The sequence below is a fragment of the Dissoconium aciculare genome (genome assembly GCF_010015565.1).
Source record: "Dissoconium aciculare CBS 342.82 unplaced genomic scaffold K489scaffold_1, whole genome shotgun sequence".
NCBI lineage: Eukaryota > Fungi > Ascomycota > Dothideomycetes > Mycosphaerellales > Dissoconiaceae > Dissoconium > Dissoconium aciculare.
In genome coordinates, this window is record NW_022984951.1 from 205,826 (window position 1) to 231,499 (window position 25,674).

Consider the following 25,674-nt stretch of genomic DNA (forward strand, 5'->3'; position numbering starts at 1 on the left):
GGCGCCTTGCGGACATTTCTCCTCCTCGAGGAGAACAAAAAGACCATCAATCCCAAAAGCAGAACGAAATGAGAAAGGACAGTAAAGCCACCATGAAAAGCCGAGTGCCCTTCTCCATGCCCGAATACACGCCGATCACGAACGAACCCAGCACGCGAATCTCGGCCCAAAAGTGAAACCCCCCCAAACTGATGAGATGGAAGATAGGGGAAAGAAAGAAAATAGGGAAAAAAGGAAAATCGAACGAATGTAATACAAAGACGACGATCTAGGGAAGAAAACTGAATTTCTTCGTCGTTTTCCCCATCATGATGATCATCATCGTCGACAAATGGATCCGATCGAATCCTCGTGGAAAATTGTTACAGAAAGAACCCCGCCCGTTCGCCCGCCCGCCCAGAGAGGTCCATGGTCGCCGTGGGGCGAGAAAAGAATAGGGGGAAGAAAGGGGAAGTACAAGGAGGGGTGAAAACATTGAAACGGAGGCCCGTGATTGAGTTTTCTCCCCCGATTCGGCCCCTTTCCTGGAAAACACCATGCTTGCTTGCTTGCTCGCTTTGGAAAAAGTATTGAAAGATGGGACGAAAACCCCGAAGCGAAGGAAGATGACAGAGAAGAGCCGACAAAATGGTCAGAGTAAACAAGGGGGACAAAAGGTAAAATCATGAAGAAAGCATAATAATAATAATGGTTGGAAGTCCTCCATCGAGCAAGCCCAACTTTTTCCCTCCCCCTCCTCCTCATCAAAACGAAACACCGTTCCCTCGTTGTTGACCTGCTCCATTCATTTGTTCCCAACCCGTCCGTCATCAATGTTTCCGAGAGAATTCCATAACCGGAGATTCCACCGCTTAGACCGCGACGGCACGGATTCCGCAATCCAGACAGATCCACCTCACCGGACCTCCATCCTTGGCCGCCCGTGCCGAGAAGGAGATGCTCCCGCAGTGGAGGCAGTGCATGAGGGGTTCGTCGATGGGGGTTGCCGCAGAAGGCTCCGGTTTGGCCGCAGGTTTGGCGCTGCTGTTCGTCGCTGTGGTGGCAGTGGTGCTGATCTGGGAGACGGAGCGGTGGGAATGGTGGGAGCGAGGACGTTGGTTGTTGTTGTTGTTGTTGTTGATGGTGAAAGTGGATTGGTGAGAGTGCGGCGAACGGTGGAGGGAGGGATGGTGGTGGCGGAGATGGTCCGGTTCGAGTTCGTAGTAGGAGTCTTGATGGTCGCGGGCGTCGTCAAAGGCATCGTTGTCGCTGTCGTCGCCGTCGCCGGGATATTCTCCAATCGGTGTCCCGCGTTCGTCGCTCAATACGGTGACGAAGGTGTCCATGCGCGCGAGCATTCCCGGCTGTGGAGGCTGAACGGCGAGATGTTCCGGGTGGTCTGGCGATGTGGGATCTGTCGGGCTGGTGTTGCTACCACCTCCTGCGGCGTTCGCAGATTTCGACTGTCCTTCGTCAGCGAAGTTCCCGTCTCCCGCTAAAAGTGTCGCATGGTAGATTGTGCCCGCCTCATGCTGCTTCCGCCAGTTTTCTGCGTCCTGTCGGATCCGGTCGAGATCCCAAAAGGCGTATGACTGTCCTCCGACGATGTCTAGAGGATTCTCGCCCGAGAGCTGCGGTTGTGGCGAGGGCAATGGCCGGGACGGATTCGCGACGGCGGACGATAGTACAGCCGCTTCCATAGGATCTTGTTCAATTGGCGATGGAGAGGTCACCAACGCTTGCGCGAGAAGCGTTTCGGTGGTCGCGGGGGGATGGATCGGAGAGGATCGAAGACTACTGTCGCTGGTCTTGTAAGGATCTGCGCGGGAGCGCAGTTCGACGGATCGGCGAGAAGATGTGCTATATCGATTCTGTTTGGCCGACGACACAGCCGTACCCGGATATGTGGAAACGCCAGTCCGCCAGGAGATGATCCGTTCTGATGGGGCTTGCGTGGATGCGACAGACATGCGCTTGTCGTTCAAGCTCCGTTGGCTTGTGCGCGTCGCGAAGGATTCTGCGCGGCTCAGCTTCCCACTCCGCTTCGTAAAGATGGATGATTTGTCCCAATCATCTTGTCGTCGTTTCGACCAACCGCAATCTTGCCGGAACACCTTGATCTTGCCCAGAAAGTCGGCGGTGATGATGATATGGCCTGATTTGTGTACCGAACGAGCTGCATGGGCAATTGTGTCCTTGGATTCGCCGATCTTGATTTCGCCATCCGGGCTGTCTGGCATACCTGACCCCCGTGAACCCTGCCGTTCCGCACGACTCAGCAGCATCACAGGCGGGGGATTGCACATATCGTAAACAGGATCCTCTGATTTGCTGAGATGTTGTCGGGTCTTCGTCGGAGCGATACACACCACGGTGGTGATAGTATTATGAGCCTCAAACATCTCCACGGGAATCTTGTCGCGCTTGTCATGTTTGTCGTTTTGAGGGTGATCCAACGACCAAAGATATGCCATGCGATCTTCCGAACCACAGACGACATATTTCCCGTCATCGCTGACAGTTGCACGGATCTGACTGAAATTGTTCTCGCTGCCGCGGAATTTGAGCTCGAGGCTCTTGTCGCGAAAATTGTAGAGTCGTACGCGGGAATCATTGCTCGTGATCAACACCTTCGTCGCTCCGTTTGGACCGTAATGGGAGCGAATGCCGGTAATCTTACTGCCCTTGGCATTGTGCCCTCGTGTTGAGCGCACATGGATTTGCGATTGATATTTCAAGCCTTCCGTCTCGTAGAATGTGCACAGCCCACTCAAGCAGCCGGCCATCGCATGCTTTCCATCCGGCGTAAAGCCCACAGCGGTGATCATATCAGGCACTTGCACCATGTATGCAACACTTTTCGTCGCGATGCTCCACAGCCGTAATTTGGAATCTAGCGAGCCTGCCAGGAAATATCGGTCATCCTTGGGATGGAAGACGATTGAAGGGACGTGGTCGTTGTGGTTGAAGGTGAGAATGGAATCGTTCCTACTGACGTGCCATAATCGAACCGTCTTATCCATGGAGGAAGACAGAAGGAAATTGTTCTTGCTCCAGCTGAGGTCGAGGATGGTCGCCGTGTGTCCATGATATTCGCGTAGAGGTTTGCTGTGAAATACGGGGGCACTCAAGTGCTCGGCATGGGTCCCATTGCCCTGTACCTCGTTCTCCCGCGATTCTTGCCGCTCTAGCTGATGACGATCATCCAGATTGGTGAGAACAGACCAAACTCGAACGACCATGTCAGCTCCTGCAGTGGCGAGATATTTCCCATCCCGGCTGAATTCCATCGCCCAAACGGTATTCCCGTCCGTCGCCTGGGTCGATCCTTTCCTTTTGAGTTTGTTGAAGGTTTCGCGCCTCTCGAGTTTGGGAGGAAGTGTGCTGGGACATAGCTCCTGCGCGAGAAACAGTCGATCAAAGTCGCGCCGCGCCTTGAAGCGAGACCGAACTTTGATGTATGCTGGCGGCTGAGGATGGCGGGCATTGAAGCTCATGTTATCCGTCGACTGCGCAAACACCTCCGCATCATTGCCTTCCGGTCGGAGTTCGCCGGTCGAGGATTCCTCCCCGATGCTCTCCTCGTCCGCATCCTTTTTCCTTGTTCCGCCCATCAATCTGCTGATAAAAGATACCGCTTTGATCCCCTTTTTGACCTCCCGCTGTGCCACCGTCTCGATGGTGTCTGTCCTTGCGATGGATGTCTGAACCGCCGGCGCGGTTGAGCGATGTGTCGGATCTGCGTTTGGATGTATGTCGGTAGGATCGGAGGATCGTGGCCGTGATAAAGGTGATGCGCCGTTGGAGGGAGGGATTGTGCGTTGGAAAATGTGCTGTGTCGGGCAAATCAACCAAAGTCAGTGAATGGAGTCGCGGCGGCGCATTCCTGCAAAGTTGAACAAAGAACAATTCCTACCTGTGACAAAGGATCTATCGCAGTCGGAACTTCTGGTGCTGTCGCATCTGGTCTGGGGATCGCGTTGATTGTTTGCCCACTGTTGGATAACGACCTGATCAAACGACCGGGGGTAACCCATCCAGTTGCAGAGCCGGGACGTCCTGATAAGAGAGCAAAAACACCAGATCAGTATACACTCCTCTCATGTGACAGTTTACCCGATGCGAGAGGTCCTACCATTATTAGTGTGAATATGCGCATTACTGTCCCTCGTTGGGGTGTCAGGACGGTCAGTAATGATTTTAGAAAACGAATGGGTCTTGTGGTGCGTGTCGTAGGTCGGTGACAAGGCGGATACTGGAGCGGCATCAAAGTTGTTGGGATCCGTGAGGGTGATCGCCGGGAGGTGGTGATCAGCAGCCATGATCAGATGGTCCCTGGGCCGGACATGCACTCATCCAGTGGTTTCACCTGTGTTAGCGCATCTTCTTTCTTTTTTGTCTCTGGAATATGCGCCCAGTTCCGTCGATTTGGTAGGCAAACAAGAATTGAGGAAGATAAAAATGTCGTAACGATTTGTTTGGTAGTTGGGCGCCTGGTATCCTCACGCGCGGCAGTGATCTGCGATGCTGACAAGCGGATCGCCAAACGTCGTTCAAAAGGTGTGGAGTGATAAGCAGGAGTCGCGCGCGCGATGTCCCGTCAGCTTCTCCAGGCAATTCAGCTCCCACGGCAGCGGGAAAGGAAACCAAACACCTCCAGCAGGATTGGTGAGAGCAGCTTCGCAGTGGATGTAGGTGGATGTAGGTAGGCCGGAGTCGAGATCAGGAACGGGTCAACCGGTTCATTGCCCAACCAAACAGGAAAGTTGCAGTGAGGAAAAGAGGAGATCTGATCGGAGACCAACGTCCGTGACCGTGCGTGTACCGGAAGGAGAGAGGAGATGGCCAGGGTGTTCACAGTTGGACCAATCCAGCCGCATGCGAGGAAGGTTTGGTTGAGATGTATATGTGTGAACCAGAGGAGGACCAGATAAGGACAATGAGAAAAATGATGTACTGTCTTCCAGATCGTTCCGAGCGAGAGTGAGAGCGAGAAACGAATATGTGTGATGATCTCAATGATGAATAATGGTGCTGATGGGCGACCTGAGCGATGACGCGTGGGGAGTAATGGATGGATAGGAGCAGCGCGGATGGAAAGGTGCCCTTGTCCTGGACTAGACTCTAGTCGATGGGCTTCCTTTTTCCTTCGAGGCAGCAGTGGTGGGAAAAGATGATCGCGTCTAGTGTAGAGCGAGTGAGGAGCAGTGCCCAGTGTCAATCACTGTTTGGGGTGTCGCCTATCGTTGCAGCGATGGAGAATCTCGCGTTTCGTGTGTATGTACTGTAGATGGAACAACTTTGGGCATGCGACGGACTCATGCGGCTCACAGGCACAGCATGTCCTCCAGTAACGGATTGCTGCTAGCGATGGCCAGGAGAAAAGACCACGATAGCGCACAGCACCCAAGCTGCCCCAGTTGGAGGGAACTGCAAGACAATTGGACAGATGATGATATAATGCAGGTGTGGACAAGTGCAGCCGCACGCACGGGGTTTTGTCCTGTCACGTTATGGATGAGAATTACAGCCATGAGGCAACCCCAGCGACCATCTCATCCATTACAGACCCTATTTCCTCCCTCTACCCAGGAAACAAGTCAGGGCAGCAAACACGTGGGCGAGGAAACAATCTAACGAGCACCTAAAAGGATTTGACGGGAAATGGTGCATAAAATAGTGCAACGTCATGCGAAGAACCTCTTCCGCCCTCGTTTGGGCATCATACTGTCAGAAGATGTGGTCTGTTCGGGGACTTTCCATCCGCTCTCCGTTCTCGCTCATCATCTCGACGCGATCCTGTCCGTGGTCAGCCTCCCGAACCACCCGACGAGCTCGCGAGAGGCGGAGGTCCAGCCAGTCCCTCATCCGCCCTCAGCCCATCGATCCAGCCCCATGCGCCGCATACATGCATGTCTGCATGCATGAAAGAAAGAAAGAATGCATGCATAAAAGTCATCGAGGACAAACCACACCTCAAAGTAGGTAGGTCGCGCTAAGAGCATTTCCCATGAACTCATCGAATCGTATCCCAATAGGAGGAGCAAATCAATCATAAATAACAAACTAGAAGAGGCACGAAACACTCTATGATTTGCCGGTGGGAATAAAATACAATAAAAATAAGCTGCTGTGTGGCGGTCGTGGCATGGCAGGGGGTGGGGAGAACCTTGGGGGACGGGGCGTAGTTCCAACGGTGGTCGTGGGCACTCGGGCACCATCAACGACGCCGCAGCAACGCCTGTCCGCACCCACCCGGTTCGCCTAATCGGTGCCAGCCATTCGGACTTTCCTCTCACGCCGGCCGGGGCAAGTTCAGCTTCAACGCTCAGGCGAGAAGCAGGGAAATGGGGTGAGCACTAGAGATTTCGTCCAGGGTTGGGTGCGTTTCCATCTGTGTGGGAAAACGCAGGACAGCTGGCCGCCAGTCCGAAAATGATAATAATACAATATGGGTGTACGGAGAGGACCGATGGAAGATGCCCGGGTGGTGTTCAATGAATATAGTGTGAGGGGATAGACATCTGCCAGCCAATGCGATTTACGTCAATGCGTCTTCATAACAAATGAATTTGGCGGTGGTGATATACAGTGTACCCAGTCGTAGCCAGTCTCAAGTCCTCCAGTGCGACTTTCCCCTGGCCTGGTTGATCAAGATGTTGCCAAGCACAATCCCTTCCGGGTACTCTACATGCCTGTTGTGATACGGCAAAGTGCTAAAAGTGTTTCACTACTTCATTGGAATGTTAAGACGAATCTAGGCTGACGAGATTGGCTGTCGCGTGTCCTTTGCCAGGAACCAGCCAGTACAAGAGAGGTGGTCCTGTACGGCCAGCCGTTTTCCCAGTGAAGCACCGTCCACCATTCCCGAACCACGACAGAATTCATCACTATTATTATCGGGGACAGTCTCCCCAGCTGTTCTGGAACATGACCACGGGAGGCAGCAACAATCATGAGGGGAAGATTTCTTCTGTTTTTGGCTTTCTATATATCAAACAAATGCACGCATGCTTGCTTGCTGTCGCTGTCCAGAGCGCCGCCGCTGGGCGAGTAGGTATCATCTTTCGCCGCCCATACACACGAAAGTCATTCGATGATGACACTGTAACCATCCTCCTCGGTCACACACCTCTCCTATCCAAGGAGTACAGGTGGACCTCGTTGATCAAACAAAACTCCGCTGTGAAAAACAGTACACAAAATCCCATCCCGTGCTAACGCCATGAATCCCATAAGCACAGACACATTAGACAAGTAAAGACATCAGACATCACAAACCGAGGACAGACGAAAAGGGGCATCGCACTCTTCTCATCTAAAAGTCCTCGTCGAAGGCAAAGTCACCGTTCATGACGGGCGCCGCCTCGACGGGAGCACCATCTGTCTTGGGTTGTTGCTTCTTGGTCGACTCCATGACACCGGCCTTCTGGTAATCACCCACTCGCTTCTCGAAGAAGTTGGTCTTGCCAGCGAGGGAGATATTCTCCATGAAGTCGAAGGGGTTGGTAGAGTTGTAGAACTTCTTGTTGCCGAGTGCGAGCAACAGACGGTCAGCGACGAACTCGATGTACTGGCACATGAGGTCGGCGTTCATGCCGAGGAGCTTGCATGGAAGAGCATCAGTCAGGAACTCCTGCTCAATGGTGACGGCCTCGGTGATGATGCTCTGCACAAGGGCGGCATCGGGCTTGTTGTTGAGGTGAGAGAAGAGCAAGCAGGCGAAGTCGGTGTGCATGCCCTCGTCACGGGAGATCAACTCGTTGGAGAAGGTGAGGCCGGGCATGAGACCACGCTTCTTCAACCAGAAGATGGCAGCAAAGGAACCTGAGAAGAAAATGCCCTCGATGGCAGCAAAGGCAATCAGTCGGCAGGCAAAGGTGGAGCTCTTGTCAGAGATCCATCGCAGAGCCCAGTCGGCCTTCTTGCGGATGCAGGGAATGTTGTCAATGGCGTTGAACAGGTATGTCCGCTGGCGAGGCTCGCTGATGTAAGTGTCGATGAGCAGAGAGTAGGTCTCGGAGTGGATGTTCTCCATCATGATTTGGAAACCGTAGAAGCATCGTGCCTCGGGGATCTGAACCTCTCCAGAGAAACGCTCGATCAGGTTCTCGTTGACGATACCGTCCGATGCGGCGAAGAAAGCGAGAACGTGGGAAACAAAGAATCGCTCGTCGTCGTTCAATCGCTTGTTCCAGTCGTGGAGATCCTTGGATAGATCGATCTCCTCGGCGGTCCAGAAGGAAGCCTCTGCCTTCTTGTACATTTGCCAGATCTGTGATGATGAATTAGCGCGTGTCGATGCAACCACTTTACGCGTCCAAAACCCGTAACGGATCTGGCACTCACCTCATGGTATTTGATGGGGAAGAGGACGAATCGCTGTCCGTTCTCACGAAGGATAGGCTCGTCTTGCTCGGCGAGCTTGTTGTTGTCCTCAGCCGGCTCATCTTGTTTCCTGGGCGCGTCGAAATCGGGAATGCCCTTGATCGGGACAGCAACCTCGTCTGCGTCATAGCGTGCTTGAATGTTCTCCTTGTTCGCCACCGACTCCATTTGCAATTTCTTGATGGGTGACTCGATAGTGAAGCTCTCAATGGCCGAGGCCGCCTGTAAAAGAGAAATCAGGTTAGCATTGAAGTCGGGTACCATGGAAACGATAACGTCATTGAACAAACATTTTTCGAGGGCGTCGTCTGGACGCTCATGGTTGCGGATGTGAATGTGAATGAGTTTTGTTGTACAAGAGGTGGAATGACTTTCTCTTTGAATAATGACGAGATGTTGGAAAGATGCAAGAAGGTCGTGTTGGTTGGAGGATGAGTGTTTTGCAGAATGTTGTATGAGTGCGGACACGAGATTTAAGAAGACGTGAAGAGTGCACGCGTCCGTTCGCGTTGTCGCGTAGAGACGCCAAGCACAAACAACGCTTTGGCCGGGGACTGGCCTGACGAGCGGCCGGGCGCGGGGCGTGATGGGAATGATGGGTTAGATCTGATAAGAAATTGCGACGAGTCCCTCATTGCAGCTCCCAGCCTCTCTCTTTGGGCCGTCTCCTCTTCCTCGTTTGACGTCCGTGTTATGTGATGATGATAAATCGATGATGAATCGAAACGTTGGTTGCTGCAGGAGCCACCACCTCCATACAATCTGCCTGACGACACCACTCATTCGCGGCACAGTTAACCATCACTACCCTGTTCCGATCTCGGATATAACATTCTCGATCGATGAGCAGATCATTTAGCTGTCATTCACTACCTCTAAACTGCAATGGACAAAACGCAGGGCCGTCACGAGATCATATGGTGTTTTGTTTGCAAGTGATTCGGCAGTGCATTTCGGGGTCGCGATCACTGTAGGCTTGCTTGCATGTGCTCCGATTTACTGGCAGTCTCTCAGCCTCTATCACAAAGACTTCCCGTTTGTGCATTTCTCAGCCTTCAAATGACCAATCAAGACTACCCAGGTAATGTTGATAGATCATCAGAACATGTGTATTTATTACAAAAACGTACCTACACCTCGATACCTAAGCAATTGGACATAATGTTCCAGACGTCCCAGATGTCCCAAAATGGCTTTTGTCAAAAATTATCACTAATAAATTCCAACTTCGAACACGCGTCGCGTCCACCCACGTCACGCGTGTCGAATTTAGCACATCAAATCTTTGTCAATGCTCCAGAATCGCCGGCCTCACTCGGCCATAAGTGTCGGCAAACCACGCCCATCAGCTCGTCACAATGTTCGAGGCCCAGACACTCACTTATTAATACAACTTCACGCATACTGCTGAGGAATGCAGTGTCTGAATCTGCCGAAACCTCGGTGAAGTGTCCGTGGTAGACCTTCTAACTAAACCCCACAGTAATGACTTTCGGAAACGAAAATGGCTGTTCGGCTATGCAGATGATGTTCAGATACACAGGATGTCTATGATTGTATCGTAATTTTTTCGATGCGATGACGACAAGCTACTTGTTTCCTCTTCTGCCACCCTTACGACTTCTATCGACATGCGCCTTGAGGATTTTGCGATGTTCAACCAAACTCCTCTTGCCCTTATGCTTTGCCTTGCCGAGCGTCATCAAGAAGTTCTTCTTGCGAGCCTTCTCCTTATTGGTCGTACTCTTTCCTTCTGATGCCTTCTTCTCTACACGTCTGGCAGTGGTGGAGCGGTGATCGTTCTTCTCGTCCGGATCGCCCTTGGCCATGCGGATCTTTTCCTCCTTGGTGGCTTTCAGTCCGAGCTTTGCAAGACCCTCAATGTGATCTGCTGTGACTTCGTCATCGACATGACGAGCGATTGCGGCCTGCTGTTGCAACTTGCGCCGTTTCGCAGAAGGCATGTTCGCTGTGATGGCGGCTTGTGTGCGCAGCTCCTGCAATTTCGACAGATCGGCTGGCGTGAGGATACGAGTGGTAGCCAGATTTGAGATTCGGGCTTCTTCCCGCTTGAGTGCAATCTCGGGTTCAGCAGGTTCAGTGTTTCGATTAACAGCACCAGGTGCTTGGTCGTCGTCGATTGCAAATCGAACGGTCTTGTTCTCTTTGTCGGAATCCTTTTGGGCGAGCCCGTCCGCTTTCGGTGCCTTCTTCGGCTTTTCATCCTCGGAGTCGGAAATGTCGATTTCTTCACCATCGCTCTCCACGTTGACCCAACCACCACTGCTCTCACTGTCGTCGCTCTGTGCCTCCCAGTCCTTCCATGCTTGCTCATCTTCGTCGCTACCAATTCCTTGCTCTTCTCGCCATTGCTCCAAAAGCTCAAGTCCCTCGATCCCACCTCCATCGACCTCCCCGAATCTAGGGCCCTGCCTCTCTCCAGCTCGTAGACCAAGCGCTGCATCCCGACCTCGATCCTTCTTCTTCAACATTTGAGCTCCAACGTCCCGGTAGAGCGATAAAAGCCCACGAGCTGCCATCTGTACTCCTTTATCCTTGCTTTTACGATACATGACCAAATCCTGCAATAGTGTCTCGGTCATGGTCAAGGGTTGCCGCATGCACACCTCACGAATTCCGTTGAGACCGGCGGACGCCACCTCCGCCGCCGCAGCTTCTGATACGAACTCATTGGCGATTTTCTGAACGAGTGGTTCGAGAACGTCGGGAGGTACTAAGCTGTGCGTTGCCTGAGCCAGAGAGGCCAAGAATCCAGTGACAGAAGGTTGGCGCGGTGTGAGGAATTTGAGGAAGTAGGAGTAAAGCGGAATGAGGGTAAGCTTGTGCAGACCGACCAATCGACTGACGAGCTGTAGAACGAAAAGCTTCTGGTCAAGATTGAGGCGAACTTTCGGCTGTGAAGGTTGGAGATGTCGTTGGAATAGCTTTTCTGCGAACCCCTGAGGGTCGTTTAAAAGATGGAGAGCACTGAAATTCAGAACAGTAGGAGCATTCTTCTTCTTCTCTTTCCGCTTGACCTTGGCCGCAGCAGCTCTGAGTTCTTTATCCCTCTTCGGGGTCTTTTTATTGATCCCAGCCACATGTCGAAGTTTTCGCATGTCCACATCTTCTTCATCATCGCTGACCTCATCAGCAGCGTCTTCTCGTTCTTGATCCGCTCCGAGGAAGAATCGCACGCCACCAGTGACGACTTTTGCGTTTTCACCCAGCGCTGCAGCCTCCATGATGCTCACCGCTTTTGCGTCTGTCCAAACCTGCCTCTTCCATAATTCTCTTGTCAGCTTCACAGCCCATAGTCCCTTGGACGATTTCGGATCCTGGGCAATCAGATCAAAGCAAAGCGTCTGCATCACTCGATTCAATTTGTGATTCGTTGACTTCTTATTCGAATTGCGCATCTCGGACACGATCTTTGTGAAGAGGAGTGCGCGCAAGGTTTTTGATGGCGTCGCGATCAGGAGCGGCCATAGCGTACGAAGAAGAGTTTCGGGCTCTACAAGGCCTTTCTTGCGCAATAACACGATGCTACCCACGACCTTGTCGCGCAGCTCAATATCGAGGGTAGCATGGTGGCCCTCGATCAGCTTGATCAGGTCGGACGCAAACGTCGTCGTCAATTTGGGATAACAATCTGCAACATGCGAGATGAAATCAACAAGATCGCGAAGGCGCACAAGACCTGTGTCGTCTGTAGTCGTGGGCGAATGTAGAAAGAGCTCGAGCATGGAGGCATATTGCGAGTATTGGCTGACGAAGTCCTCGCGGTACGAAGACGGATCAATTTTGATCTTATGCTGAAGGTTTGGTAGATCAGCGTCTACCTTCTCTAAGGCGGCGACTTTGCGTTTCATCGTGGCGGCGCGTGTGTCGGACGATCACGAAGTATTCCACCTGAATCGGGTCGTTGGTTGACAGTTTCTTGAGATTGAGCAAGAGCATTTTTCTAAAATTTCGCCGCAAGGTGCTAGTGTTCCCCAGATTTTCGAGGTCAATTCATCTCTTTCCAGACTAGCCCCCCACCCTTCCGAGGGAAACGATCGGCGGATGCAGCCAGTCGTGGCCAGACTGACGAAAGTCTTTTGTCTTGTGTCGGCCAGGCAGTTGTTATGACAGGAAATTGTAGAATAACACATTTTAGTCAGCTGTAGTAGTTTCTCATGGGATTGGGGGAGACTCGGTTGATTTCAAAGTGCGAATTTATCGTGCTGTGATGATCATTGCAACAGACAGTATCTCTTCGGTCCTTGCCCGATTGACTGCTACAGAAGTGGAGAACAACAGTGCACAGCGGCTCCACCGGCGTGACAGGATCAATTAATGGCGGCAGCACTGAGCCACATTATGACGAAAATTAGAAGCGCTTTTGGCATGCGTTTGGTACGATCCCCGAAAGGCCCATCAACTTGGGACGATCCAGGAACAAGGCTGCCCAAGTGATCCAGAAATGCTTCAGGACTTGATCGACTGCGTCACCGGCCCTCGCAAGGATCACGGAATCTGAGTGCGATGATAAGCTGAGACATTCCTACAGTATCCATGTACCTTCACATCTGGTCGTTGAGCCGCAAACTGTTGCGTGCTACACCAAAAGCAGTATGCGGACAAGGGTCAGCTTTGGAATTAATGCGAATGCGAGACAGCCGAAGCTTCAACAAGCCATAGCAGATCCATAGCAGATCATCATCAAATTATTATCGCTTTTGCCGATCAGGCGCCGTGGCTGTGGCAGTCGCGCGTCATACCATCGTGACAGCGATATAGTATAGTTGACTGCCTACTTAGGTAGACGTTCGGACGAACCTAGAAATCTCACTTTCCTCTTGCTCTGAAGTGCAGCATCTCACCCACGGCATTGTCGCCGATCAGTCCGCGCTGAGCATTGACAACCCATTCGATCTGTTGGGAGAAGATCACTATTCTTGAACCTGATCAAGCTCTGCCACATCATGGTTGGTCTATTCGAAACCACATTCCAGCATGCGTCGAGCACCCCGCTCCCGCCTAACATCTCCGTGGAGACTGGATTGAAGGTCCTCCATGATTTCGAAGGCGTCATCCGACTTAGTCCTGACTGTCGAGGCTGCAAGCCCATTTCACCACCTCAGCCAAGCACCAACGCCACCAATGACAATGGGAGCGACAACAGTGCAGAGGTAATGCGCTACGAAGTAGAAGACGACCTGCCGTTCATACCCAAGAGACTGTGGGCTGGCGGGGTCAAGTACAATGCCGATTTCGTGCCGACACCTGACGGCTGCGATATCACCGTTTACGCACCTGGAGGCTTCACCTCTGTGAATCACTGGCGACTGCTCCGTGATCCCATTTTGGACCACGCAAAAGAGACGCACAAAATTGAAAGCCAGACCAAGGATACTCTGCATATGCGCAATGACAGTGGAGGTGGAGGGTGGTACGTGCAAATCATCAGCGACGCACGATGCCCGAAAGCCTTCGCCAGTTTCGTCAAGGGCTTCTTGAAGAACAGCCATGTTCAATTGCAACAAGCATTCATCGAGAAGGTCAAGGAGACACCCGTCGAGCCGACGGAAGGAGAGCAAGCACAGCGACCACCAATGCGTGAGAGGAGGCCCACGATAGGCAGGAGAAAATCAAGCATTATGTAGTTGTTCCCAATGCAAATGGATGACAGCCAAGATCAGCGGGGCACACATGTATTAGGTAGATCTACATTGCAGATGTTGACAGCATATCTGAGACTTAATGATTATGCGCGTCTGAGCATGCAATTTCGAATACCACCTTTGCAGACCTGCCCAAGTGTGTTGAGAAGAAGACACCATGCGGGTGCCAACGGATTCAAGCAGAAATGTCAAATGCCGGCGCGTACATTAAGATTTCGATGAAGCAACAGGAGCACAGAGTCGAAGAGGGGAAGTAAGATACAAGCGCAATTAGCGGTCGGGATGGAACCAACTCTCGCTGATTGCAGTGGAAGCGACTGCCGAGCTGTCCAAGGTTTTCTCGTTGTGTTGTGATGACATGCACCATTCCGCCGCAGGAAACTCGCCTATCTGTTGGGTCGTGGCAGGATTGGGTGCATTGACTGGGCCGGCAAAACCTGGCTCGCCCACCCTTTGCGTCTGCAACCCTGGGAGGGTAAGAACCGGCGTGGGTTTGACGCATGCACAGTGCTCCACACGCCATCGACGTAGTGGCAGAATTGCTGGCTACCTAGGTAGTTATGTTGTGTGTAATGATGATACAATTCGGCACTTCGCCGTGAATACCAAGGTGCCCATGATCTACAGTCAACGACAAACAAACAAACAAACAGACGCTCACTAGGCTCGCAACACTGCCCAGATGCGTGTCGACCCGTATAGTGAATTCGGGCGACGAGCAATGGAGAAATGGATCATGTACCATAGTCAGATCTGGAGCTGTTTCATCTTTTTTTTCACAATTACGTAGTGTGCATGCACGACCTGGATAGTGATGAATTGGGAGCACGATAATAAAGCACACGGCCGCCAGTGAGGTAAGGGAAGATCCGTTCACCAATCGCCGGGCCATTACGCATTGTTAAAAACATTATTTCCCTCAGGGTACTGCGCCGTGACGAAGCGCATATTCTCTTTCTCTCTCTCAATTCAGCTTTTCTCCCTGTGATAAACCTTGAAAGCAGCGACACGGTCGTATACTAGGCCGCTCGCAGTATATCTGGGTGCTGTCGCGATCATGACCGACGCTCCGCCGTAAGTCCAACCGAGATCTGCATGTGCGACATCTGCCCCTCCTTGCATTCTCACGACTGCCGTTGCGATCCTAAACTCGACTATTTTGGGCTTCAGTTCGACGGAGGACCTTGCAGACCACACTCGGTCATTCGACCACCAAGTCGCTGGAAACAACAATCCCTGTTTACTGACTTCACATCACAGGCTCCACAAGCGCTCCAAGTCTGTGGTCCACCGAGCGCTACAGCGCATCTCCAGTCGCGGCGACGTGCCGCAGCTCAACACGACCAGCGGCAACGCATCATCTACCTCGCAACACGACTCGAACGATCAGTCCACACAATCCAGCCCGATCGAAAGCCGTGCTGGATCAATATCCAATTCTTCATATCTGAGTCCTGGTCGTCCTTCGATGCAGGGTAGCATTCGGCCGCTATCCACGACCATGTCTACTGCGGGTTCGCCGAGTAAAGAAGGCAATGAAGCCAAAGAAGTGCCATATGTCGCATCGACTGCCACGCAAGGCGCGTCAATCGAGCAGAGCGTGCGCCTTTTCAAAGTGTTCGAAGCGCTGCGAAGCGGCGACACTGCGGCAATCGCCAAAGCTACAAGGTCAGAGGATGGAACAGCGCTGCAGGATACCACTGTACTTCACTTGGCCATACAATGTGCAGAGCCGCCAGTGATTGAGTACGTCCTATCCCAACCTGGAACGGACATCAACGCGCAAGACAGCGATGGCAGCACTCCACTACACGTCGCATCCGCACTCGGCAGAGTAGCTGTAGTTAAGCTCTTGCTTGAACAGAAGGATTTAATCGACTCCACTGCCAACTATCAGGGAAAGACGGCGCTAGATCTGGCGAGGACACCTGAGATCTTTCAGCAGCTCCAGCTAGCAAGATCGGTCTACATTGACGCAAACACCCGCAAAATTCACCAATTATTGGCGCAGGGCGACAACGAGCGCTTCGAGCAGCTCATCAGCGACAGCCGACTCAGATCGGTTCTCGATATTAACAGCCCGGAGCTCGCAACAGAGCCCTCGACGGTCGCCGATGGCGGCTCTCTTCTACACGAGGCTGCCCGCAAGAAGGATGTCAACCTCGCGCAGATACTCTTGCTCAATGGCGCAGATCCTTTCAGACGGGACCGCAAAGGAAAACTGCCACAGGACGTCACCAAGGACGAGCGGACGAAAGCCATTCTCAAGAAATCTCCGGCCGCTGCAGTAGCACAAAGAAATATTCAGGAGAGGACTATTCTTGGAGATAGCTTGCAGGCAGGCGCCATCGCCAATGTAGATGGCGGACCAGGCAGTAAGGAAAGCAGAGAGATGAAGGGCTACCTTAAGAAGTGGACCAATTACACATCTGGATACAAGCTACGCTGGTTTGTCCTTGAAGACGGTGTCTTGTCATATTACAAGCATCAAGATGATGCTGGTAGTGCTTGCCGAGGTGCGATCAACATGCGCATTGCAAAGCTCCAAATGGACCCGAAGGACAAACTGCATTTCGAGATTCATGGCAAGAGCTCAGTCAAGTATGATCTGAAAGCAAACCACCAGGTCGAGGCCAAGCGATGGTTCTGGGCTCTGAACAATGCGATTCAATGGACAAAGGATGAGGCCAAGGAAGAACAGAAGAAGACTAAGCTTCGAGACACTGAGGGTGCGCCCTCCATCAGGGAAAGCTTAGCTCCCGGAACTTCCGCTGCCACAGTTACTGGCACACCTCTTGCAGGGAGTACGATTGCCGAGTCTGTTGCGGCCTATGAGCCAAGTGATGCTGACGCGGGCTCCACCCATCATCCCTCGTTTGGCCGCACCACGGCCCAGATTGAAGGCGATGCCGACGACGATGAGGAATTCGGCGATGACATCAGCAGTCATGATGTCCGGCCAGCCAGCAAGGATGCATTCAGCATTACCGCGCAATCTGCGAAGCTACAACTTGACTTGTTGGAGCAAGTTTCCGCGGCTCTGCAGAGCGAGAAGGCCAAGAATCCGGAGATGCAGCTTGGTCACCCTACTGTATCGCAGGCATTGTCTTCATACGAAACTGCGGTGGGCAACCTGAAGGGCCTGCTTGTGGACCTGTTGAGAATCTCGCGCGACCACGAGGCCTACTGGAACTACCGTTTGGAACGTGAACAGAACATTCGCCGACTCTGGGAGGACAGCATGGCCAAGGTTGCTCGGGAGCAAGAGGATCTTGAAAATCGCATTGGGGAATCGGAGGACAAGCGCAAACGCACCAAGCGTGCACTTAAGGAAGCCCTGGAAGGCCAGGCTAGTACACCACAGACTGCCGCTGGTTCGGTAACTGCAAGCTCGCTACTTGCAGCCCCTGGTGATGGCGTCGTACGACGTGCCACAATTGCCGAACTTACCAACAATGAAGTGTCTGATGACGACGTCGATGATGAAGAGGAATTCTTTGATGCTGTCGACGCTGGACAAGTTGAGGTCGTTAGTGCACTTCCTCAGTACACGGCACCCGCGCAGGGCGGTGCTTCAGCGATTTCAGAAAAGACCGCCCTCGATAGCAAGACCGAAGACTCTGCCTCGAGCGCTGAAGTGAAGGGCCGAGAGATCGCAAAAAGCTACCGAGGATATGAGGACGGAGTCAGGAAGAAGTATAAGCTCGAGGCTGACAACCGACCAAAGGTCTCGCTTTGGGTAAGAACTCCACGCACATCGCATTCATTCAAAGAACGGCACCGCTGACTTAACGTGTACAGGGTATTCTCAAATCTATGATTGGCAAAGACATGACCAAGATGACTCTCCCAGTGTCTTTCAACGAGCCAACATCTCTGCTTTACCGCGTGGTCGAAGACATGGAATATACCGATCTGCTCAATGTGGCTGCCGAGCGAAGCGATTCTACCGAGCGACTCGTCTATGTCGCAGGATTCGCGGCCTCTGAATACTGCAGCACAACGGGACGCGTTGCTAAGCCATTCAATCCTCTTCTTGGAGAGACTTACGAATATGCTCGACCCGATCTGGGCTACCGATTCTTTATCGAACAAGTATCTCACCATCCTCCTGTGGGTGCTGCCTATGCTGAAAGTGCCCGATGGGACTACTACGGCGAGTCGGCCGTCAAGTCGAAGTTCTACGGTAAATCGTTCGAGTTTAATCCCCTCGGCACGTGGTTCCTGCACCTCAGACCGACCAACGGAGCTCCCGAGGAGCTATACACATGGAAGAAGGTCACCTCGTCCGTCGTTGGTATCATTACCGGCAACCCTGTTGTCGATAACTACGGTCCCATGGAAGTCAAGAACTGGACCACCGGCGAGGTTTGCTACCTCGACTTCAAGCCTCGTGGATGGAAGGTGAGCTCGGCTTTCCAGGTCTCTGGCAAAGTAGTCGACGCCCAAGGCAAGACGAGATGGTCTATCGGAGGACGATGGAACGACAAAATCTACGCTCGTCTCACTCCAGGCTACGAAGCGGCCATTGACGTGCCTTCAAGCAGTGGCTCTGCTGCGGACAAAGCCTTCCTAGTCTGGGAGGCACACTACCGACCACCGCCAGGCGAAATTCCGTTCAACGTCACACCCTTCGTGGTCACTCTTAACGATCTCCCTGACCGCCTCCGCCCGATCATCGCGCCTACCGACTCGCGTCTACGACCTGATCAGCGTGCTATGGAGGAGGGCGAGTACGACTTTGCCGCGGTTGAGAAGAATCGCGTGGAAGAGGGCCAGCGTGCGCGACGACGAGAGCGCGAGGCTAACGGCGAAGAGTTTGTGCCGCGATGGTTCTCCAAGGCCAAACACCCCATCACTGGCGAGGAATACTGGTTGTTCAACCATGAGTACTGGACGACGCGTAATGCGGTCATTGAGGGGAAGACCACATGGGCTGAGCAACGCTTGGAGGAGATCTTTTAGATGTGCGCAAAGGAATCTGATGAAGATATGAACATGGGTTGATATTATAGTGCGAAATTTATAGAGTGGACGGCACGAGCTGAAAATAAATTGTTCTCCCCCGATCTCTATCGGGACGCTGTTTTCTCCTGCCTGCGATAGTAAACTACCAACCAGCCCATGTTCATTCTGCACGGCACATCGGGAAATGTCTCATTACAATCAACGTCCAAAGCGCGTGACTATGTTCTTGCATCATGTGATTCGACGTTGCAGCTTCCGCCATCGTGCACTGCGTCCATTCAAAAACAACCCTCAAGCTCGTCGAGCGCTACCCGCCTGGGCAGATTTGTTCGACTCGACCTCAACCTTGCAAGTGGAGCTTCGAATTCGCGAAGCGTGACGACGTCATCTACACATCAGTAGTGGCAGTATGCCAGGAAACGCGTGTGGGTCCTGCAACAAATACTGTATGCTCGAAATACTTGAATGAACACCAGCGGGATCGGTGCACTACACTAGAGGAACATCACCGCCAGAGGAGATTATAATTATGCCGGGCCTGGTGAAGAAGCTCCTCATGTAAGCGATTCGTCGAAAGAGTAGCAAACACAGACGAAACTGATCACGATATCTGCAGTTGTGCCGCTGTTGATGGCTTGCTATTGCAGCCCGTGGTCTCCGACAAGAGCTTCAGCAGTGATACTCTCAAGATCGAATACGGCACCCGCAAACCACGTTCGACTAGCAAGCGAGAGGAGGTTGAAGGCCAGAGCAAGCTCGAAGCACATGGCATTATTGGTGCGTCTCAAGACGATCGCAGAACTTTGACGGGAAATTGATCACTATCGACCATAGGCGTACTCGACCTAGTGTCAAGCTCATATTTAATATCGATCACCAAGCGTGAACAAGTGGCGCAAATCCGCGGTCACCCCATTTATGCCATCCGCGATGTCGCGTTGATCCCATTGTCATCGAAATCTGCCGCGGAGCAAGCGATCGCGGCATCCCAGCGCCTCTCTGCAAGAGAGTCGGCCGATTTACTTGCCGACACCGCAGGAGAACATACTGATGAAAGTGACGTCGGTGAGGATGCAGAAACCGCAAGCCTCGGAGGCGAGGAACGAAATGTGGAACAGGGGCCAGAAAGCGAAGGATCGGCGTTGGAAGCACCGAAGACTGCACTCAAGCAAAGCGCTACTTACGTGAAAAATGTTGTCCAGGAAGGCACACGGCAGAAAAGTCTTGCTGAGCGATGGTTCAGTCGCGGTAACAAGACGGCCACTACAGGCGACCAAAGCACCGATAAAACTGTCGAAGGCAGTAAGGACGAATTGACCGTGGAGCAGCAGAAACAGGCAGCACAAGATCTTCCTACTCAGGATGCAGACGCGGCACAGCTTGAGAACAGTGGTCCGCAGGACGCTGCTCATGACAATCTCTCTCTCGGCAAGAGGAGAGCCATCGAAACGTTGAACCCGCGAATCCTCAGGAGCGCCAGGCTTTATTTCGGATCAAGCGGTTTCTACTTCTCCTATGAGCATAATCTGTCGAAATCATTGGGCCATCCCGACGAAGAGTCTTTGCAAACGGCGCTCTGGAAGCGATTCGATGATCTAGTATGCACTGGCCTGAAACGTGAGATTGAAATCCTGCTGATTGTTTCTCGATAGTTCTTCTGGAATCGAAATCTTTTGACACCATTCACTGACGAGGGTCGAGATGCCTTCGCCTTGCCTATTCTCCAAGGATTTGTCGGACAGCATGAGTTCACCATGGCTCGCACGAACCAACAAGGAAATATCCAGTCCAAGGTCGTACAAGAAGGTGAAAACGTCACAGCCGTTGAAGACAGCGAGCCACATGGAACACCCTCGGGCAGCGCGGATGCAGGAGTCTCCAATCTCCTACTCACTCTGATTAGCCGGCGGTCAATCCAACGCGCCGGTCTGAGATATTTACGGCGGGGTGTGGACAACGACGGTAATGTGGCCAATAATGTCGAAACCGAGCAGATCCTCTCCTCGCAATCCTGGAGTAAAACAGAGAAGGAATTCTCCTTGACCCAGATCCGCGGATCGATTCCACTCTTCTTCTCGCAGAGTCCGTACAGCTTCAAGCCTATTCCGACTATGCTCGGCTCGGAGGCGACCAATAAAGCTGCTTTTGTCAAGCACCTCACTTCCCTGAGTCAACGCTATGGCCGTGTACAGATGGCTTCCTTGATTGACAAGCATGGCACCGAAGTCAGTATAGGAGAAGCTTATGAAACACAAGCGAACGCACTCAATGATGAGGGAGGCATTGGTGGAAGGAAGGTGGGGTTTGAGTGGTTTGATTTCCACGGGGTCTGCAAAGGCATGAATTTCAAGAATGTCTCGATCTTATTGGACACATTGCAAGATCCACTCAACTCGATAGGCTGGCTGGTGAGACAAGGTGATGAGACTTTGTGGGAACAATCGGGCGTTTTGCGTACAAACTGCATGGACTGTCTAGATCGGACAAACGTAACTCAGTCCGCCGTCGCCGGATGGGCCTTGGAGAGACAGCTTGCCGAGCTGAACCTCAGTATCGATCTTCAGACAGACCCTGGCACACAATGGTTCAACATCCTCTGGGCAGACAACGGCGATGCCATCTCGAAACAATACGCCGGAACATCGGCCTTGAAAGGCGACTTCACCCGCACGAGGAAACGTAACTGGAAAGGTGCCCTGTCGGACTTTAGCCTGACATTGAACCGATTCTACAACAATGTTTTCGGAGACTACTTTTTGCAAACGTGCATTGACTACTATCTCGGAAATGCAGGCCCCGAAATCTTCGATGAATTCGAGACAGATATGATGGCCCAGGACTATGCGTTCGATATGAGCCACGTGCGACAGAATGCGATTGATACATGTATCAAGATGGTCGTCGAAGACCCGCAGGAGAAGTTGCTTGGCGGATGGAAACTAAGCTGTCCACGTGAAGCAAACACGTTGAGGACTTTGCCATTCGAGGAATGCGTCCTCTTGTTGACCAGTGCTGCGGTGTATTTCTGCCGGTTCGACTGGAACTCGGAAAAGGTCGGCAGCTTTGAGCGTGTCGATCTGCTGGACGTAACGCAGATCTGGTTTGGGACCTACATCACCAGCACTCTCGGGGCAGCGCACGTCGACGCTGCGAAGAATGTCGGCTTCGCTCTACGATTCAACACCGGTGGGCCGGCGGTCATCAGGACCAACACCCGCAGCCTGCAGAATGAGCAGGTTCCTACGGCAGAAGGGCACGAGGTTGAAAAATCAGCGGGCGGGGAACAAGCAAAGCAGGTCGACAAACCCACCAACCCAGAGACGAAAACAAGGCTGCTGGCGTTTAAAGTACTGCCTCCCAAAGCCATGGCAGCAAAGAATAAACGTCCGGAGAGTCAGGAACACAACGAGGTCAACACAGCTAAGATTGTGTGCTCAGATATTCTAAAGGCCGCAAATGCAGCTGCCAATCAGAACCAGAATCCGCATTCGACGCTCGCGGTTGAAGAGCGTGACGTTGTCTCGGCCGCTGATGCGAGAAAGAACACAGGCTATGTAGAGTCACTGGGCTATTCGCTCAAGAGGCTAGTGTGGTCTTGAAGGATGCTGCTTGGAAGGTCCGTTCACAAATTGCGCACTGCAGCACGAGCACGGAAGTTATGCGTATTGCCACTTATCTCTTTGATTGCGCGAGGGGATGAAATAATGAAAATACGAGCACAGTCTGAACAAATTTCCTGTGAAGGTCGAAGGGCGTGATATTTGCAGTTGACAGCCCGTGAATTCCGCCCAATTGGCAGGCAAGCATTGATGTGGCGGGCACGTGGCGGGGAATTCCAGGGCTCGCATTGGGAAATCCTGGAAAAAGTGCTGTGAATTGCTTGACTCCGCCTGAGGCAACACCAATTTTTACTGTTCTGTCATCGATACATTGGCAAAGTGAAGAAACAATCACGCACGACTAAAAAATAAAGAACAAGGAACATAACACTATCAGTATCATCTGGTTCCTCAATCAAGATGGCAACACAAGCTACCGGCGCCCGCAGCGCCACTCTCGTCCGTGATACCAACGAAACCAAAATCCAACTCTCCATCAACCTCGACGGCGGCGCCCTGGCACCGCTACCTAATGCCGCCGCTGCGGCCTCCGACTCCAGCGAGCACGCCGCACAGAACTCAGCATCCCAACAGATCTCAATCAACACCGGCATCGGCTTCCTCGACCACATGCTTCACGCGCTGGCCAAACACGCAGGCTGGAGTCTCGCGATCCACGCCACCGGCGACCTCCACATCGACGACCACCACACAGCGGAAGACACCTGCATCGCTCTGGGTACCGCCTTCAAGCAAGCCCTCCGGACGACCACGGGGCTCGCACGATGGGGTTACGCCTACTGCCCGCTGGACGAAGCGCTTTCGCGGGCGGTCGTGGACCTCTCGAATCGGCCTTACTGCGTGGCCGAGCTGGGCCTCAAGCGGGAGAAGATTGGAGATTTATCCTGCGAGATGATCCCACATTGCTTCGAGAGTTTCGCGCAACATGCGGGGGTTACGCTGCACGTGGACTGTATCCGGGGCTTCAACGACCATCACCGCGCGGAGAGCGCGTTTAAGGCGACGGCGGTTGCGTTGAGGATGGCGTGCGCGACGGTGAAGGGTAGGGAGGGAGAGGTGCCTAGTACGAAGGGGGTGCTTTTTTGAATGACGGGTTTTACGAGGACTACTGATCATGTAGACATGAGTAGATGTTGGTTTCCCAGGGCTGTTTTTAAAAGCATCTTCTCGCCGCGATGTCTCATCGCATCCACACAGTGTAAGCTCTCGTCGTCGTCACTTGGTCCCGAGTGGTATTCATTCGAGGAATATGCTGGTGTCACTTGTACGTCGTGCATAAGAAGCCACACGTCAGCATATGCCAGATGCTGGAACCCCTGGCACGTGCCAAATGAGAACGAATTACGAGTGTATGCCTTCAGCAACGACACGACACGTCAACGTGCATTTAAGAGGGACTTGTGGCGGAGCAAATGGTGATCAGCAACAGCTTATCAGCGCCTGACACTGAAAGAACATACCAGGGAGGACTTTCATCATGCAGGTTTGCTGGCAGAAACGCCTCAATTACGTATGTAGAGGGGGCATCGCTATCTCGCCGATATGCAACACAGTATGTCTCCGATCGGCAATTCGGGACGACGTGATGTCGGACAGAGTGTTTCGTGGGCCAGTGTAGGGAAGGCGGCACGACCCTTGATCAAATCCTGACTCGGGTGCTGTATGCACACTGCTGTACGTTGACGCCGTCATCATGGGAAGGATTGTACAGTGCTGATCGCGGAAGCAAGGTGGACGTAGCATGTCATGGTCCACTGCCGTGTCATGCAGTGATCCAAGAGGTGGACGCGTACACCCATCAATCGATATGCAACTGCCGCAATTGCCGCCTGGCGCACCGAGTAATAATCAGGTTTGGAGGTGCAGGAGACGTTTGAAAGGCAACCTACCGCTTCCTCCGGAAGAGCGTCAGGACGTATGCCAAGGTGTGGCACCCTATCAAGCCTTTGACTTTGAGCTTATTCGATCAATGATCTGCGGGTACCTCTGAAGGTACCGCCTTCCGTGAACAGGTGAGTGTTGCGCAAAAAGACATTTCTAGGGTATGTCCATCGTGTCATTTGGTCGCCATCGGAGATAACAACCAAGGAAATTGATGAGTTGAGTTGTCCTGATTTCGTCATCACAGCCGTCATCTCTTTTCGAGGGCAACCTTTTGTTGCCACGAACATAGTCAGACCAGCGTTTGCCGTTTTTAGAAACCAGGCATTTGAGTTCAGGGTATTGGCAATGTGCATGCATTGTGCAGCAACAACAGCATCACAGCAGTCGAAGGATCGTTAGACTCGATCCCAGCGTGCCACAACACGTCTGCGAGGAGTTCTGAACTGTTTGATCCGCATTGCGTGATCTTTGCCGCAATAGAGATATTGATCTGCTGCTGTGGAGGCTGATGATCTTCCACGCCACACCGGATAGAATTCTCTGCTGGAAATCGGCCTTAGAGGGATCGGACAGCCGCTGTGGCCGCTTCACAGGGACTGTGCCTACGGCCTCTTTTCTCGATAGATCAGTTCAGCAATAATGGCCACGCGTTATCAGGCCTGATCATCATTGCGATCCAATGTGATGTCCCTGTAGAGACGAGGCGATAATCCGGTACGATGTGAGATCGTGCCCCGACTGATCGTTGCGGATCCCGCCCGGCCCGTCACTCCGCAGCGAAGTTAGTGCAGCCTACCGTACAAGGGTCCACGTTTGGCGCGCACTACGGAGGAGTAAACAGTTGCTCTTTGCCTTCACCGTCAACCGATGACAGCACACGAGCAAAACAATTCATGCCGGACATTGTCGACATTGATGAGCGGACATCCCTTGTACCAAACAGTCGCATCTTGGCCTTTGGTCTCCCTTTCGATGTTTCGATGAAGCGTGTCCGACCTGATGCTTGCATGTCCAAATTTGTCCCCTCAGGAGAACGAGTCATACCGACGGAATTTCCCATGAACCTTGGAGGTGTAAGGGTCATCCCCGCGTGGTGCACAGCCGCACGTGATGCACAGTCCGCTTTGAATGGACTCCAAATGAAGCATCAGCTTTGAACGCGTATAACT

The 25,674-nt window shown here is 52.6% G+C and overlaps 10 protein-coding genes across 10 annotated transcripts; 5 read left to right on the forward strand and 5 right to left on the reverse strand.

The window, feature by feature from the left end:
• Positions 1-202: 202 nt before the first annotated feature.
• Positions 203-1,142, reverse strand: K489DRAFT_1717 (uncharacterized protein). Its single transcript, XM_033599381.1, has one exon. The coding sequence runs from the start codon at positions 808-810 to the stop codon at positions 319-321; it is 492 nt and encodes a 163-aa protein (XP_033463965.1). The 5' UTR covers positions 811-1,142; the 3' UTR covers positions 203-318.
• A 747-nt stretch (positions 1,143-1,889) lies between these two features.
• On the reverse strand, positions 1,890-3,815 carry K489DRAFT_289461 (WD40 repeat-like protein; the record flags this gene model as incomplete). Its single annotated transcript, XM_033600152.1, has 1 exon — positions 1,890-3,815. A coding segment is annotated over one exon (1,926 nt), but the record flags the coding sequence as incomplete, so codon positions are not given.
• Positions 3,816-7,005: 3,190 nt separating this feature from the next.
• On the reverse strand, positions 7,006-8,965 carry K489DRAFT_375013 (uncharacterized protein). The gene is made up of 3 exons (XM_033603588.1): positions 8,658-8,965; positions 8,329-8,589; positions 7,006-8,254 (listed from the first exon to the last, which is right to left on the reverse strand). Exons 1-3 carry the CDS (start codon positions 8,685-8,687, stop codon positions 7,298-7,300), a joined length of 1,248 nt encoding a protein of 415 aa, XP_033463967.1. The 5' UTR covers positions 8,688-8,965; the 3' UTR covers positions 7,006-7,297.
• A 161-nt stretch (positions 8,966-9,126) lies between these two features.
• K489DRAFT_1812 (uncharacterized protein) lies at positions 9,127-9,892 on the forward strand. Its single transcript, XM_033599462.1, has one exon. It carries the CDS (start codon positions 9,352-9,354, stop codon positions 9,826-9,828), a length of 477 nt encoding a protein of 158 aa, XP_033463968.1. The 5' UTR covers positions 9,127-9,351; the 3' UTR covers positions 9,829-9,892.
• Positions 9,742-12,395, reverse strand: K489DRAFT_375014 (SDA1-domain-containing protein). The gene has a single exon (XM_033603589.1). It carries the CDS (start codon positions 12,237-12,239, stop codon positions 9,957-9,959), a length of 2,283 nt encoding a protein of 760 aa, XP_033463969.1. The 5' UTR covers positions 12,240-12,395; the 3' UTR covers positions 9,742-9,956.
• A 639-nt stretch (positions 12,396-13,034) lies between these two features.
• K489DRAFT_375015 (uncharacterized protein) lies at positions 13,035-14,300 on the forward strand. The gene has a single exon (XM_033603590.1). It carries the CDS (start codon positions 13,335-13,337, stop codon positions 14,013-14,015), a length of 681 nt encoding a protein of 226 aa, XP_033463970.1. The 5' UTR covers positions 13,035-13,334; the 3' UTR covers positions 14,016-14,300.
• On the reverse strand, positions 14,113-14,466 carry K489DRAFT_1820 (uncharacterized protein). The gene has a single exon (XM_033599466.1). It carries the CDS (start codon positions 14,398-14,400, stop codon positions 14,209-14,211), a length of 192 nt encoding a protein of 63 aa, XP_033463971.1. The 5' UTR covers positions 14,401-14,466; the 3' UTR covers positions 14,113-14,208.
• Positions 14,467-15,501: 1,035 nt separating this feature from the next.
• Positions 15,502-18,998, forward strand: K489DRAFT_311639 (uncharacterized protein; the record flags this gene model as incomplete). Its single annotated transcript, XM_033600797.1, has 2 exons — positions 15,502-17,772; positions 17,835-18,998. The coding sequence occupies 2 exons, from the start codon at positions 15,502-15,504 to the stop codon at positions 18,996-18,998; spliced, it is 3,435 nt and encodes a 1,144-aa protein (XP_033463972.1).
• A 266-nt stretch (positions 18,999-19,264) lies between these two features.
• On the forward strand, positions 19,265-22,810 carry K489DRAFT_1837 (uncharacterized protein). The gene is made up of 4 exons (XM_033599475.1): positions 19,265-19,559; positions 19,618-19,778; positions 19,836-20,599; positions 20,654-22,810. The coding sequence occupies exons 1-4, from the start codon at positions 19,531-19,533 to the stop codon at positions 22,598-22,600; spliced, it is 2,901 nt and encodes a 966-aa protein (XP_033463973.1). The 5' UTR covers positions 19,265-19,530; the 3' UTR covers positions 22,601-22,810.
• A 110-nt stretch (positions 22,811-22,920) lies between these two features.
• On the forward strand, positions 22,921-24,204 carry K489DRAFT_375017 (imidazoleglycerol-phosphate dehydratase). The gene has a single exon (XM_033603591.1). It carries the CDS (start codon positions 23,021-23,023, stop codon positions 23,705-23,707), a length of 687 nt encoding a protein of 228 aa, XP_033463974.1. The 5' UTR covers positions 22,921-23,020; the 3' UTR covers positions 23,708-24,204.
• Positions 24,205-25,674: the final 1,470 nt, after the last annotated feature.

Excerpts from the sequence above, each read along its gene's own strand:
- K489DRAFT_375017 (XM_033603591.1), top strand. The coding sequence starts at position 23,021 with ATGGCAACACAAGCTACCGGCGCCCGCAGCGCCACTCTCGTCCGTGAT.
- K489DRAFT_1812 (XM_033599462.1), top strand. The coding sequence starts at position 9,352 with ATGTGCTCCGATTTACTGGCAGTCTCTCAGCCTCTATCACAAAGACTT.
- K489DRAFT_1820 (XM_033599466.1), bottom strand. The coding sequence starts at position 14,400 with ATGGTGCATGTCATCACAACACAACGAGAAAACCTTGGACAGCTCGGC.
- K489DRAFT_1717 (XM_033599381.1), bottom strand. The coding sequence starts at position 810 with ATGACGGACGGGTTGGGAACAAATGAATGGAGCAGGTCAACAACGAGG.
- K489DRAFT_375015 (XM_033603590.1), top strand. The coding sequence starts at position 13,335 with ATGGTTGGTCTATTCGAAACCACATTCCAGCATGCGTCGAGCACCCCG.
- K489DRAFT_1837 (XM_033599475.1), top strand. The coding sequence starts at position 19,531 with ATGCCGGGCCTGGTGAAGAAGCTCCTCAT. Across the intron at positions 19,560-19,617 it reads CTGGTGAAGAAGCTCCTCAT|TTGTGCCGCTGTTGATGGCT; the intron begins GTAAGCGATTCG and ends CGATATCTGCAG. Across the intron at positions 20,600-20,653 it reads GGAAGCGATTCGATGATCTA|TTCTTCTGGAATCGAAATCT; the intron begins GTATGCACTGGC and ends GTTTCTCGATAG.
- K489DRAFT_375014 (XM_033603589.1), bottom strand. The coding sequence starts at position 12,239 with ATGAAACGCAAAGTCGCCGCCTTAGAGAAGGTAGACGCTGATCTACCA.
- K489DRAFT_375013 (XM_033603588.1), bottom strand. The coding sequence starts at position 8,687 with ATGAGCGTCCAGACGACGCCCTCGAAAAAT. Across the intron at positions 8,590-8,657 it reads AGACGACGCCCTCGAAAAAT|GCGGCCTCGGCCATTGAGAG; the intron begins GTTTGTTCAATG and ends TCTCTTTTACAG. Across the intron at positions 8,255-8,328 it reads TCCCCATCAAATACCATGAG|ATCTGGCAAATGTACAAGAA; the intron begins GTGAGTGCCAGA and ends TCATCATCACAG.